The following is a 15,999-nucleotide window of genomic DNA, read 5'->3' as shown; positions in this document are numbered from 1 at the left end:
TATAATATTAAAGTTAGGTTTATTTTTGTTATTTTCATACTTTATTAATTACTTTTCTTTTTTAAATTTCTAATTAAACATCTTTATATATCCGAGGCCCTCCCATGTGTCGTCTTTTGATTTTCCCATTGGTTTATAGTATTTCATTGAATTTTGTCATTGGCCAAAACGTCAAAAAGAGCGCACGATCAAAGGTGCAGATTTTCCGGATTCCCGTATCTGCCGTCAGTATAAACGGGACTACGATACAGGGAACTAGTAACGTTGCTCCTGTCGGCCTGAAAACCACGAGGTCGTGGAAGCATAAACTTGGACAACCGGCGTCTTTCTGTATTTATGTTTGTGGAAGAACTGATGGGATGCTAGTGGGACTGGAATGTTAGTGTTTGTGATTTTATCCATTTTGTGCTATCCTGTACACACTGCTGGTGCTAGTTCTTTGAGTGGTAAGTCACATTTTCGGTCTGCTACAAAGTTGTTCCTGGCGTAGGTGACCAGACAGTAAAAAATAATATGTGATTAAAAATGTTTTAAAAGAAATTTTTTAAATACTTATTCTACCATTTAGTATTTGATTAAAAAAATTTTTAAATTTTTAAATTTGATTAAAAAATTTTTAGTTTGGCGCAAAAAATATATACCTATTAATATTCAAAATGAAAAGGGATTGCACTGGGACAATCGCAGCGATGGGCTGTATACCATAGTTTAAACAAAATTAACAATGAAGTAAAAAAACCGAAGTATATTTTTTAATAAATCATTTAAAAAATCTTCCAAATTAATTATAAATAGACATAGTTTCCAAAGTTATGCATCACCTAACATTATGCTCATTTTCATAGTTGATTATTTCGTAAACAGCCCTTTTGAATTTAAAAGTAGACGTGTCCCAGCATTTTTTATAATTTTCTAAAATAAGGACAAAAACAATTTTATTCCATAAGTGGTTTCCATACTTTAAAATTTCTAAATTTTACCCTGTATTATTTATAATACACCCTACATGATATAGTTCGCTGAAATCAGGTGGTCAAGCAGCTTTTAAAAATATAAAAATATACAGGGTGCTTCAATAAAATAAAGCTTATGGACTCTGCTGGACTTGACAGTTGTCACCTAAACTCTGCCATGTAAGGTCTACCTTCAATTTTCCAACCAATATGGTTGATGTCATGTGATGCCAGGGATTAATCTGGAAATATTTTAAGCATCTTTCAAAATCAGATAATATAATGTAACCCCAACTGTTTAAAATTAATTTAAGGGTTTTTACCCGTACATTTTGGTGGCTTAAAGCATGTAAAGCTGTGATAACACTAATGATGGAATATTGATTCCGAAAACGTTTTGTGGTATAGCCCTTTTTAGGGATTTTAAATACATATAACTTTTACAAAATAAGGTTTTTATTTTTATGTATTGGAAAAGATCGATTTTTATTTTGTAACTTCAAAGGGCTGTAACTTTTTTTATGTGCACATTTGTACTAAGGTAAGTTAGGTTAAATCGAAATATTTTTGGTCCCAGAATGTGATTTAATTTATGAACTGTATTTTTGTTACACTCTGTATAATGTATATGTATATACTACATAATATATGTATACCACATATGTATATACTACATATATTTATAATATATTATTCTGTATATCGTAGTGTTAAACTTCGTATTGTAAGAACAGAGATTATGAGAGGAATCTAAATATGAGAAAATATATAGGGTGTCCTATTTAAAAAATTGTGTATTTCCTTTATTAAGTAGTTACTAATCACTATGAAGAATTCGGTATATTTTCCAAGCCTGAAGAATATAATTTCCTACATTTTTTCTAAATACCATAATGAATTATCGACCACCAAAAACTGACCCTGTTTATATATAATACCTATTTTGTATATATACATAATAAAATTTGAATAAAATTGTCTAAGTACAGGTAAAACCATTTAAGAAAAGCTCGTTTTTTCATAAAAGGAAGCTCAGGGAAGCTGCTTGGTCCTTAAGGATATGCGGGTGCACGCGGAATATTAAAAATAATGATGTCTGCGCCGTTTTCTTGTAGATAATGCAGATAACTCTGCTACATATCACCCATTGTCTGTGTATACTCTGCTATCTCTTAGTTTTCATTGAAAATTATGTTTTTAAACAGCTTTATACGTTTAAATTAAATTATGTGCTAAAACATATTCAAACAGTTTTGAAATTTTAAATATACTTTTACACATACTCTAATATTTCTTCTTTTTATAGACCTTTTTCGTTGCAGCATCAGCCTTATTAAACTTCTATAGAGTGACTTCTATAAAGTGCAACAAGCTTCAGGGGGTTATTATGCATGAAGAAATAATGACAGTTTGATATATTATTATAAATATATGTCCGCAAATGCTTAATTTCCGAGATACGGGGTGTTGAAATTTTTCTTAAAAGCTGACAATTTATTTATTGCTCTGAAACCGGTGGAGATATGAAAATGACATTTGGTGAGACCTGGGCAATAGTTATTGCGCCTTTTTTGACATATAATTAAAAATTTTAGATTTATTTTATATCATTGGCGCGCATATGGGTAATGATCTGATTTTTTTAAGAAAAACTGATTTTAACGCCACTGGGGTATTTTAAATTACACATAATTTTTTAATTTCTTGCAAAATTTGCCACAAAAAATGTTCATTTTTTAAATATGTTTCATATGGGGTGCCATTTTTACGTAGTAAAAAATAAAACATCCTAAAGCGTGCCTATTTTTCATTTCTTGAATACATATTGTCCATATGGCATCTAGTACTGTCAACGATTATCAGTTATTGTATTTAGCTACTGTTAACATTCATCTAATGTTAAATACGAAGTGTGAACTTAACACTTATTCATTATTAAGCTTTTAATTTGCTCTTTCATAATTTTTAGTAATTAATTTTTCATTTATGGAAAATAACGGAAAATTTTACAAATGCGGAATTCAGACATACATTTTACCTATGATCGCAGTAATGGAAATTAAAAAAAGCTCGACAATACTATAATGATTTGTCTGCAGGAAGTAGAGTATTTCATCACAAAGTATTATATATTTATAATATTATTTATTTATTTTACTTATGATCAAACTGTCAGGTTTTCAGAAGATATTTCACTTACTTTGATGAAAGTTTCACGTTAAATTCTACAGTCACACATCCAATAAGCAACACGAATCTGTGATTGTATCTACGTGCGCTTTGAATGTTCCAAATTGAGATCATTGAATTCCATTTCGAAATTTCGATCTATAGCTTATAATCAAGTGAAAATACCTCATTTGGGCCGTTTTGTGTAATCATCATCAAATTGCTGGAATTATTACATATTATGTGTACCTATATATTTATGGCGTCACGAAAGTTTTTAAAGATGTAACGCTGAAAAATCGAAATTTTTAGATAATTACGTAATGGATTTATGAAATGTACAGTATGTATAATATATTGATAGTCTGAAAAGTCACCAAATTCACGAATACGGTTCCAAGACTAAGAGTACATAGAGACCCATCATGTGGTAGTGACCATTATTTTCTGAAAACAAAAATAGCAACACCAATAAACAGAAAACCGCAGAAGACTGAAGCCAACGACGAAGAAAGCATGAAAAAGTGAAAAGAAATCAGATATATTATAAAAAGTCTAGAACAAGAAAGTGTACTGAAACTATAATATCAAAACAATTTAGATAGTAAATTAAATGAGATTTAGGAAACATAAGAGAGCAATATGAATAGGTACAACAAATAATTTGTACACGCTACAGAGGAAGAATTATTGGGTCGCCGATCATCTGGAAATTACGAGAAACAACAATAAGCCTTACTGGTGGGTCCAACAAATAAGGAGAAATAGAACACAAAACGAAAAAACATCACAATTACCTAAACACACAAGCAACAACTGATATGGTAAGGTATAAAGAGGCACAAGCTAAAGTTAGGAAGCTTATTTGTAAGAAAAAAATGACAAATGGGAGAGAACATGCTCTAAAATATATAGGTACATAATATCTAGAAGGTAGGAGAAATACAGAAATTTAGAAAATTCTAAAAAATATGAAAAAAATAATACGAAAGACATAATATCACCAATTAATTAGAGCACACAAATGGCAGGATCACTTTGGAAAAATGCTAACAGAGAACAGAGACAAATTTAAAAACAGTGAAAACATAACATCGCTATTGCTTAAGGATTCCCTCTTAGACTAAATATAAAAAAAAGTGAAAGGATCGTTAATGTGGATCGATATGTGGATCGTTAAAAAAGGTAAGGTTTCATAGAATCTATGGCAAGGTATTAAAAAACAAAATTGAAAAGGAATATATTCCATTGGAGGCAGAAGAACAAGCCGGTTTTAGGGCGGGAAGATCAACCATAGACCACCTGTTTACACTAACCCAAATTACAGAGAAAAATTAGCACGTAACCAAGAAAATCATATACAGAGTGAGTTTTATGTATGGAAACCCTTAATTATCTCGGAAATGGCTTGCACGATTTTTATAGATTTTGGTGGGAAAGGCTTTTCCAATGCGGCTGATATTATATTGGTAATTAGATTGCTGTCAGATCTTCCGTTTTTCTGGAAATCTAATGAACTTTCTTGTTTCAAATGGAACCCCCTATAATTTTTTTGAGTTTTAAAGTCCTTAAGAAATACTGAATATTTTTCATGTTATATTCCCTATACTTAAAGGTTATAATGTCTGAGTTATTGCAGCATTTATTTTACAAAAAATAAATTAAACAAATTATAAAAATCAATTTCTTCGACCCGAGTAGACCTTATTTTAGATTTTATGGATCATTGGGAACAAAAAAGGTCTTTTGTAATTTTTCTGTAGTTTTATAGGTAGTTTTCGAGTTATAAACAATTTCAAACTGAAAAAAAAAACGAAAAATGACGATTTTCAAGGTTTAAAAACACAAATAAAAAATATTATTTTTGAAACTACGAAGTATCTAAATTCAACACCACACTTTATTTTATCAGCTACCGATAAGTAATTTGGGCTTGTTTCATTATAAAACATTGTTTTTTTAGATATTAATGCAGCCCAGCCCGATCGCCCCTCCTCTCATATGCGCTTTATTAACAATTAAAGAACAATGTTTTGGAATAAAAAATGACAATAAATCCTATGGGAAGCTGACAGAAGAAGGTTTTAGCTTAAACTTGTGTACTTCATAATTTTCAAAATTGTATTTGTTTACTTGTGTTCTTGAACCTAGAAAATCATCATTTTTCATTTTTTTTTCTCAATTTTAAATTGTTTATAACTCGAAAACGATTAAATTTAGAGAAAAATTACAACAGACCTTTTTTTTCCCAAAAATCAAAAAATCCTAAAATAATGTCTACTCTAGCCTAAATAGTTATTAAGGTACCAAGGGTATTATAAGGATAATAACGCTTGAGGTCAATGGTGTATATACCGAGGGCCTTTGGTCCGAGGGGTACATGTTGACCGAAAGCGTTATTATCTATAATACCCGTGGTGCCTTCAACGTGTACTGTCACACAACGTGTGTATAAATTATTCTTTATATGCAAAAAATTTGAATGAATTTTGAATTTATAATTAGTTTTAAAATAAGTACATTTACCAGCAATAGTCGTACCGTAATTGTGCTAACCATAGTTTTAGTTAGGCTGTTATTTGTCAACTTGAGTGGTTATTATATCATACTTAACTGACTTCGAAATCATGTCATTATTTGTAAAATAATATACCAGTCGGAAATTAAAATTGATTTTTATAATTATTGTTTAATTTTTTTTTAAATAAATGTTTCAATAACTCCGAAATTATGGCATTTAGGTATAGGGAATATAACATGAAAAATAATCAGTATTTCTTAAGGACTTCAAAACAAATAAAATATACAGGATGTTCCATTTAAAATAAGAAAGTTAATTACATTTCCAGAAAAACGGAAGGTCTGACAACAATGTAATTACAACTATAATATCGGCTGCATTAGAAAGTATTTACCCACCAAAATCTATAAAAATCGAGCAAGGCGTTTCCGAGATAATTGAGGGTTTTCATATATAAAACTGACTCTGTATTTTACGTTGACTTAAAGAAAGTCTACGATATCGTTCCCTTAAGCAAACTCTGGGAAACTCTACAAGGCTCTAACATCAATGTCAACTTAATAAAAGCCGTAAAATCATTCTACAGTAATAGCGCGAATCATAATAAATAAAATATTAAAAGAAGCATATTAAAGGCCAGCTTTTGTTGCCCAAGGGTTTTTGGGATCGCTAAACACGACTACGCCATCATCCGGAGCACCTGGTGCCCAGGGTCACTGCTTAAGCACGTCGTCTGGAGGTTCGAGGTTTATCGGCACTAAATTGATACAATCAGATTACATGGAGGTTTTTGGAGTCGCTGAACACGAATACGCCATCAGAACCGACACCCGGAGCACATGGTATCTAAGGTCACGTCATCTGGAGTTTCGGGCGATTTCGGCACTAACTTAATGCAAACAGATTACACAATGCATTTTAGCAGTGCCTGAATACGAATACGCCATCAGAAATGACCCTCAGGTCACCTGGTGCCCAAGGTCGTTACTGAGTCATGTTATCTTCTGGAGTATGGACCGTATTTGGGCACCAGATGCACCAGAGGTCGGTTCTGTTAGCGTATTCTTGTTCAGCGACCCCAAAAACCTACGATTATTCTGTCTGCAATAATTTAGTCCCGAAAATCCTCGAACCTTCAGATGACATGCTTTAGCAGTGAACCTGGGCACCAGGTTTCCCGGTGTTAGGTGGCTGTAGTGACAAATTATGTCTCGTAATACACTTATTTTGACATGTTTATGCGCTTTTGGATATATTTTATGCACTGTAAAATACATCTATGCATTTCCATCCATTTTTTTATAGTATATTTTTTTCCTGACATCATCCTGAACACAATGCAAATAGTTGCAAGTCTCTAGGTGCTATATTTAAAGATATATTTATTTTGTGCTAAATGCCCTGGCTTATATTCACAGTTCAACTAAATTCGCTAGACTCATATATTGAAAAAGTGGACAGTTTTAAATATCTTGGGGTGACAATCACCGCAGATAACGATATCACGGAAGAGATAAAAAGTAGAATTCAGGCAGAAACAGATGTATGTATGCACAACACTATTAAATCTAAAGCCTAACAAACATCAACAATCAGGATATATAAAACAGTGATTAGACCGGTGCTCAGGCGCGGATACAGGGGAGGGAGACAACGGGTTCATGGACCCCCCCTATTGTATTTAGTCTATAAGTATTTTTTTATTATTTATTATTTTTTTCTGTTAACTCTAAACTTTAAGCCATCAGTACAACACTAAATTACACGACAACCGCTTCCAAGGAATTAAAAGAAGCCATAAAATCTAATAAAACACCCTTCTCTGAAAAATAATCTGCAGGCGCATTTGTTTGTATACCGGTGGAACCATAAACAACGGAAATATTTTTCTCAATTCAAAGAATAACAAAAATGACATTTTAAAATGCAAATAGGTACATTACACTGGGTATAAATGTTATCTAATGAAAAGTCACGTTTTAAATTTGCGATACAATAAAGATATTAAAATTTACATTTTACTAGACAATCCATGCGTACCTACCCATTGATGGTAGAAAGGTTAATATTTATGGTACAGAACGACCAGTGAGATTAATAGTCGTGGATTGTCTATCAATCCTTTTGAGACCGTAGGTATCTGGGATTATATAGTGTATTTTATCCTTTGAGTAAATGTGAGTCGTATGGCTAAATCTGGAAAATATAATATTTGAGATTTGAGGTAAGTCTGGCCCCCTCCTATTATGAATTTCTAGATCCGCGCCTGCCAGTGCTCATGTATGGGTGTAAGACGTGGACGCTATCAAAGCCATGGAAAAAAAACTTTAATGTTTTGAGAGAAAAATCCTGAGAAGAATCTTGGGACCTTATCACAACCCGAATACTAACCAATACCGAATAAGAAAAAATGCCGAGGTCAAACAGATGTAATAAGACTAGCGACGTAGTCCAAGAGATTAAATCCCAACGTTTAAGATGGGCAAGTCATGTTCATAAACTCCCTAATAACAGTCTTGCTAAGTTGATCTTTGTTCTCAATGGTAGAAGTAATGGATTTTCTAAAGAGTTATGACCTTTAGTCTAAAATTATTAAAATTTGTACTCTGTGCATTCATGAGTCATAGCCCTTTAGATAATCCACTACCTCTAACATTACTTCAAAGATCATGGGAAGTACAGAAACTAATTTACGTCTGCTTTATAGATTGTGAAAAGGCGTTTGATAGGGTCCAACATGATATGATGTTTGAGTATCTAGAAATGATTGGAAAGGATGATAAAGATCTAATAAGACTTTTACAATATCTGCATTGGAATCAAGAAGCTTCTATTCTGGTAGACGGCAAAGAAACAGACATTTTATTTAAAGAGGTGTCAGACAAAGTTGTGTGTTATCCCCAACTTTGTTTAACGTGTACTCGGAAAAAATATTTAATGAAATCGATCTATTAACAACATCCTATATGCATATGACACAGCAATCATGGCCGAAAGTATCGAAGATCTTCAATCCCTTATAGATCGAGTTACTAGAGAATGCCCCAATAAAGAACTTAATATAAAAATATCAAAGACAAAGTTACTTGTGGTTAGTAAAGTTAAATTTTATTAAAATGAAAAAGGTCCTATGTAGCAAAGATTTAACATTAGCTCTTAAAGTACGTCTAACAAAATGTTACGTATACAGTGTACTATACTATGGAGTGGAATCATGGACGTTAAATGTAGAGACAATGAGACGACTTAACGCCTTTGAAATGTGGACCTATAGAAGAATTATGAGGGTTTCCTGGGTAGATTGAGTTACGAACAACGAAGTACTGAGAAGAATAGGTAAAGAAAAGGAAGTTGAACTTACAATTAAAGAAAGAAAACTACAGTATCTCGGACATGTGATGCGGGGCGAGAAGTATGGTATCCTGAGACTCATAATGCAAGGAAAGATAGATGGCAGAAGAAGCATCGGAAGAAGACGAATTTCATGGCTGAAGAACCTAAGAGAATGGTTTGGATGCAGCTCAAAACAACTATTTAGAGCTACTGCCACAAAAATTAAAATAGCTATGATGATTGCCAACTTCCGTAGCGGAGATTGCACCTGAATAAGAAGAAGTAAACAAGACGTTGGCCCCTTGCAACTAATTATTGTCAACAATGAGCCGATTACAAAAGTTAATCATTTTAAATACCTAGGATGTTGGATAAACAAGACACTAAATCCTGATGAAGAAATTAAAAGTCGTACAGAAATTGCAAGGCGAGCATTTATGAAACTTAGATCTACAGGGTGATTGATTAGTAGGGTAAAGCTCAATAGCTCCGCTATAGTAATAGATAGCAATAAAAGTTAATTACAAAAATTTTAGCCACCTTTGAGCTTCACATTACAAAATTAGTTAGAATGTTACAGGGTATTCGATAACACAGTGGCAGACCTCACTTATGTTTTTTTTTAAATGGAACACCCTATATTTTATTTTATATTCGAAATCCTGTTAACTTCTCCATCACAAAAATATAAAGGTTTGTAATGTTATACACGGTATTTACAAAGTTATAACCAATTTTGTATGAAAATCGTAACAAGTTCAACTCCCTGTATAAATAAAAATAAGTACAACAGCAATGGTTTATTAATGCCATATTTTTTTATTTATTGTCAAAATTTTTAAGAATTATTGATATTGCTAATTTTCTTTATATCAAATACAGGGCGAGTCAAAATGCAAGTACATTATTTTCTCAGTAATGTTAAATGGAACACCCTGCATTTTATATCATTATTGAAAAGTAACATTAACGAACTTTAATTTTTATATAACATTCCCTATGCCCAAATTTATTTGTTTTCGAGATATTTTCATTTTTCAGAGCAAATTATTTTAGGTGTTTAATTTTATCTAAATTTCAAGTACCTAAGCCATGACTGAATTGACAATTGAAGATTACCGATTATCAATCCGGTAATCAATGTAACACTGTAGCAAATAAAAAAAATAAAAATAATTTAATAGTAATACATTTTACAAACAAAAACACAACCACTACATGCAACATTTTTGAAACGATTAAAAACTATCTTTTTATGTAAATGCAACAAATAAACAAAGAAAATTAGTAATCAATTTTACAAAAAATCACACAAACACAAAATACAATATTTTGTGAAGACAATTAAACACTACTTTTTTATGTAAATGTAACAATGTAACAAATAAAGAACGAAACATAATTTATCAGTAATACATTTTGCAAAAAAATATGTTTGAAAAAATTAGAAGCTACTTTTAATAAAATATTTTTAATATTTAATTACGTAAGGTGTTCAAAATTATCTCCCTAACATATTTATATACGCCTAAAAACGATCATTGAATGAGCTACTTACTCTACGGAGCATTTGTAAATTAACACATCGAAATACACTTTATATTCTATTTTTCATCTCATCAATTGTTGTTGAAGATATTTTATAAATTTCATTATTAACCTAACCCCAAAAAAATCAAACCAGTTTATTAAATTCTGGTGATTTGGGTGGCCACGCTACAAAAATGAAAATATCTCGAAAACTAATAAATTTAGACATAGGGAATGTTATCTAAAAATTAAAGTGCGGTAATGGTACTTTTCAATAGTGATATAAAATACAGGGTGTTCCATTTAAAATTACTGAGAAAATAATGTACTTGCGTTTTGACTCACCCTGTATTTGCTATAAAGAAAATTAGCAATATCGACAATTCTTGAAAATTTTGACAATACGTTAAAAAATATGGAATTAATAAACCATTGTTGTTTTGCTTATTTTTATTTATACAGGGAGTTGAATTTGTTACGATTTTCATATAAAATTGGTTATAACTTTGTAAATACCCTGTATAACATAACAAACCTTTATATTTTTGTGATGGAGAAGTTAACAGGATTTCGAATTTAAAATAAAATATAGGGTGTTCCGTTTAAAAAAACAAAAGTTTGGTCTGCCACTGTGTTATCGAACACCCTGTACCATTCTAGCTAATTTTGTTATGTGAAGCTCAAAGGTGACTAAAATGTTTGTCATTAACTTTTATTGCTATCTATTACTATAGCGGAGCTATTGAGCTTTACCCTACTAATCAATCACCCTGTATACTGTGCAATTTTCAGCTGAACTTAAAACTAATAATTAAGATCCTAAAATGTTATGTCTCTATACTATATTACTGTATGGATGTGAAACCTGGATCATGAAGGTTACTTAATATGATGAACAAATTAGAAGCCTTCGAGATGTAGTCATATTGTACAATGCTCAAAATATCATGGGTTCAACGCATTTCAAACATAGAAGTCGTAAACAGAATAGGTCAAGGCGAAGGTGACCAAGATGATAAAAAAGAGAAAATTTGAATATCTGGTGCATATAATGGGAGGTAGCAAATACTGGATATTGCAGTTGATACTGAACTGAAAGATCGAGAGAAAAAGTGGAATTGGGAGAAAAAAATATTCATGTCTCCGAAATCTTCGTAAATGGACGGGCTTATCAGTGAATGAATTGTTACATGCCGCGTAAGATCGAGAGCAATATCGGCAAATTGTCATGGAAGCTATCCACGCCTAAAATTTTTGCACGATTCTCAAAAAAGAAGAATAGTAGGTAATTACTTGATTTTTGTATTATGTTTTATTTTGTGTCTTTTACGAATAAAATCACGCATAGAAAATAATTTAGTTAGTTAATTTAGTTGTATAAACAACAAAACTGACATCAAGGATCTCTGCAATATACAGGGTGCGCCAAACCTCGGGTTTTCTTTGATTACGGCTAAACTATGGGATATATAAAAAAATGTTTTTAACAAAATTAATGTATATCGAAGCCGTCTATATTTTAAAATTATTTTCGATTATACAGGGTGAGTCAGAACGACGGTACGAACCAAAGTTGTGTTTTTTTAAACGGAACACCCTATATATTAAATCATTTTTAAATATAGTTTTTAAAAATATGAAAAATTTGTATAAGGTCTTATAGGCCTAAAGTTAATAATTTTCGAAATATTTGCATTTTTATTGAGAAAAATGGTAATATTTATAGGGGTGTGGATTATGTTTCCAAGGTAATAAAAATTTAAGTGGGAGGCCAAAGTTTTTATAATATAGTGTCATTTTTAAATAATTTAATATCGTTTACTTATAGCCAAAAAATATACAGTGTGATCACTATTTGCAAATACAAAATTTTATCATTTTTTTTTAATGGAACACCCTATCTATTAGTATTGCATTTTGTAGTAAATATTACAACCTTTCCTTTGGTATAAGGTTGTATGTACATAGCATGTTTGATTTTGTAAATAAATAAATAAATAAGAACTATAAATTTTACGTTTCGCGGATATTTTATATCCGAGATAATTTTACTTAATTTTTTTTGCAAAAAAAATTATAATCTGATTTTAGAAACATACACTAAAATATCAAAGATGAAAATAAAAACGTAATTAAAGATTAAAATAAAACGTATGCAAGTGCAACTTAATTGAATTTAATTACTTTAAAATTATGTTACAAACAATATTTTACCATAATAATAAGTAATTAATATGGATAAATTAATTATTAAATTAAACAACCAATTTTAAAATCCACCCTAGAAATTTGTCTACCCTAGTAACTTTATTGTACCCAATTTTGTTAGGTAAATTTTATTTACGAGTAAGATCAGTTAATAACTTTTTCATTTACCTACATCTTGAGAACGTATAAAGTTGCCTTGAAACAAATGAACGTTATAGAAGTATATTATGAAGTAAATAGTACCTATCTATGTAGTCGTGTCACAAAAGCTTGTAATAATTTCTAATGGTTTCGCCCAAAACAAATAATGTCATATCCACCAATTGTTAGGTTGAAAAATTAAAATTTAAAATATAAAAAATTGTTACAAAAATTTCAACTACAAAAGTATTACTAGTTATTGTGACACATTTAATACAATATTAATAAATAATTTGGCTGATACACTTAACATTCATTTGTTTCAAAGCATACTTTACACTTATTATGTTCTCAAGGTGTAAGTAAATTTAAAAGGTAAATTAAAAGTTTAACTGATCTTACCTACTGGTAAACACAATATAACTAACAATTAATTTTGGTACAGGAAAGTTGCTGTGGTAGAAAAATTACTAGGGTAGATATCAAATTTGGTTGTTTATTTAATTTAGTAACTAATTTATGCATTCATTAGTATGGTAAAATATTTTTTGTAAAATAATTTTAAGTTATTAAATTCAATTGAAGTGTACTAGTAAACGATTTATTTTAATCTTTAATTTCATTTTTATTTCCATATTTGATATTGTAATGTATGTTTCTAAAACCAGATTATAATTATTTTTTTTTGCAAAAAATTTTTTTAATAAAAAATCCGCAAAAACGTAAAATCTATAGTTTTTTTTTAAATATCTACAAAACGAAACATGCTGGGTACATACAACCTAAACGAAAAGTTGTAATATTTACTACAAAAGGCAATACTAATATACAGGGTGTTCTATTTAAAAAAAAATGAGAAAGTTTTGTATTTGCAAATAGTGATCACACTGTATATTTTATGGCTATATGTCAAATATGTTAATTTATTTAAAAATAACAGTATACTAAAAATACTTTGACATGTCATTTAAATTTTTATTACCTTGAAAGCCTAATCCACAGCCCTTTGAATATTACCATTTTTCTCAATAAAAGTGTACATATTTCGAAATATATTAACTTTAATTTTTCATATTTTTAAATACTATATTTAAAAATTATTTAATATATAGGGTGTTCCACTTAAAAAAACACAACTTTGGTTCGTACCATCGTTCTGACTCACCCTGTATAATCGAAAATAATTTTAAATTATAGACGGCTTCGATATACATTAATTTTGTAAAAACCTCTTTTTGTATATCCCATAATTTAGACGCAATCAAAGAAAACCAGAGGTCTGGCGCACCCTGTATATCATAATTTAATAAATTGATTTTATTTTTATAAACGTACCATTGGCAAAAATTTTAAATGCTGTCCTTAATGGACGGCAGTTTGAATTCTGCCATAATTCTGCCATAATATGTTTTCAAGAGTGAAGCTCGCATTCCACAACAAAACGCCAAGCCAACAAGTGCAATGTAAATTTTAGTGCTCTATTTATGTAATGTGTATTACTATTAATTAAAGTGCTTATTGAAAATTGCAACTAGCCGAAACGTTTAAGCCATAACAAGGTGTTTTATTTATAAGACCGAAAAACCCAGGAATTAAAAAGTTTCTATTTGAATATTGCCTTTAGACTCTTTTGCTGTTAGTTAATCAAATATTCTGTAACTTTTTCCCAAAAAAAAAGGATTATTGTCCCCTATTTTGAAAAACACTGTTGAATTTAATGCGCCGCCAATGGTTTTCTGGAACGTAGACTCCACGCGGTCATTAAAAGTCTACAAACGTTTCATCGAGTTGATGTTTAGAATGACAAGTGAACTTTAGCTTGAGTTGTACGCTGTTTGGAATAACGTAGCTCCGAGTAAGTTTTGCAGTTTCCAATTTTAAAACTACACGGGTGTTGTTATTTTCCATTTTCTTCTTGCTGCTCATTTCAATTCCTAACACTAACAATATTTGGCTATACACGTCTATGGATATATCAAAGACAGTCATAGAAACGTATTATATGTCCCACGTAGGTGGAGAAAAAGTATCCAAGTGTCAGTTCGTAATTACAATATTGAAATAATAAAATATTGGATGTATGTTTAACACCCAACAATTACCAACAATACAGAGATACAAGAAATTACAGCACTTCTAAGATAAGAAATATAAGAAGAGAATATTGGACACGCTTTACCAAAGAAATGGAACACGATTTGTACACTCAAAAAAATTTTGTTCGTAATATCAATTAACAATGATTATGGAATAGTATTTCGTTGTAACAACAATTTAATTTTTTACTTAAACAAACTTTTAGACATTGATGCATGTCTTTGGTTATTGTCACAATGATTTAATGATAATTGTGAAAATAACTAGAGTGCATTAATCAGTATCATTCAATTTATTCAGCCAATAATTTAGTTTCGTATAAGGTAAGTGTATACAATATCGCCATGTTAAGAAAAATCGCACATTTGTAGGATTAAATATTAAAACAAAGAAATCGCCAAGCAGTCATTTTATGGCCTATACTATATACCAACAAATGATGACCTCTTAATTAGATTATCCTAATGATCACTAATTAATTAGGGCCTTTTTAAAAATAACGTTAAGTGGTGATATTGTCAACCCCTGTTGTCAACATCGCCAGGGGTTACATTTTAGCATAGGTTTATTTTTATTATGGAATATGGAATGGAAATGGGTAATTAAATAAATTTTACACCAAACATGTTTTATTAACGATACTTATGAACAATAAGGACATATGTATGCTGCAATTATGTCGTCTTTTGTAAGTCCCAGGCATTCGTCATGCATGTAGCATTAGCACGTAACGCAAAGACGCATGTCGGCCACTCGATCTTCTTTGCAAGCTTACAATACCAACTTTCATCCTTGCTTTTTTGTTCGTTTCTTCGTATTTCGACTTTCCTAGTTTTAGAATTTTTCTCAGACACATTTGGTGTCAAAGTTTTTTCTGGCACGAAGTCAGAATTCCTATTAAAAAGGTCTTTTGTGACGACCTGTGCGCGACTATTTAATGCTGTCTTTTTTTCCTTGTACCATACTTATATACCATTTCAGGTGTTTCAAGCATTTCATTAAAGGATATTTCTTTAGTTGGCTCATATTCGTCATTTTCAGATTCAT

The 15,999-nt window shown here is 30.6% G+C and overlaps 1 protein-coding gene across 1 annotated transcript in view; it reads left to right on the top strand.

Annotated features, from left to right (window-relative positions):
- The first annotated feature begins 251 nt into the window (after positions 1-251).
- Positions 252-15,999, top strand: part of LOC126878576 (lachesin-like) — a 642,328-nt gene continuing 626,580 nt past the window's right edge. The window contains exon 1 of the mRNA XM_050641374.1: positions 252-446. Within this exon, the coding sequence (XP_050497331.1) occupies positions 377-446 (70 nt within the window). The 5' untranslated portion in view covers positions 252-376. The remainder of the gene's footprint in view (positions 447-15,999) is intronic.

Source organism: Diabrotica virgifera, chromosome 10 (assembly GCF_917563875.1).
Source record: "Diabrotica virgifera virgifera chromosome 10, PGI_DIABVI_V3a".
Lineage (NCBI taxonomy): Eukaryota > Metazoa > Arthropoda > Insecta > Coleoptera > Chrysomelidae > Diabrotica > Diabrotica virgifera.
This window is presented reverse-complemented; position numbering and strand designations above follow the sequence as displayed.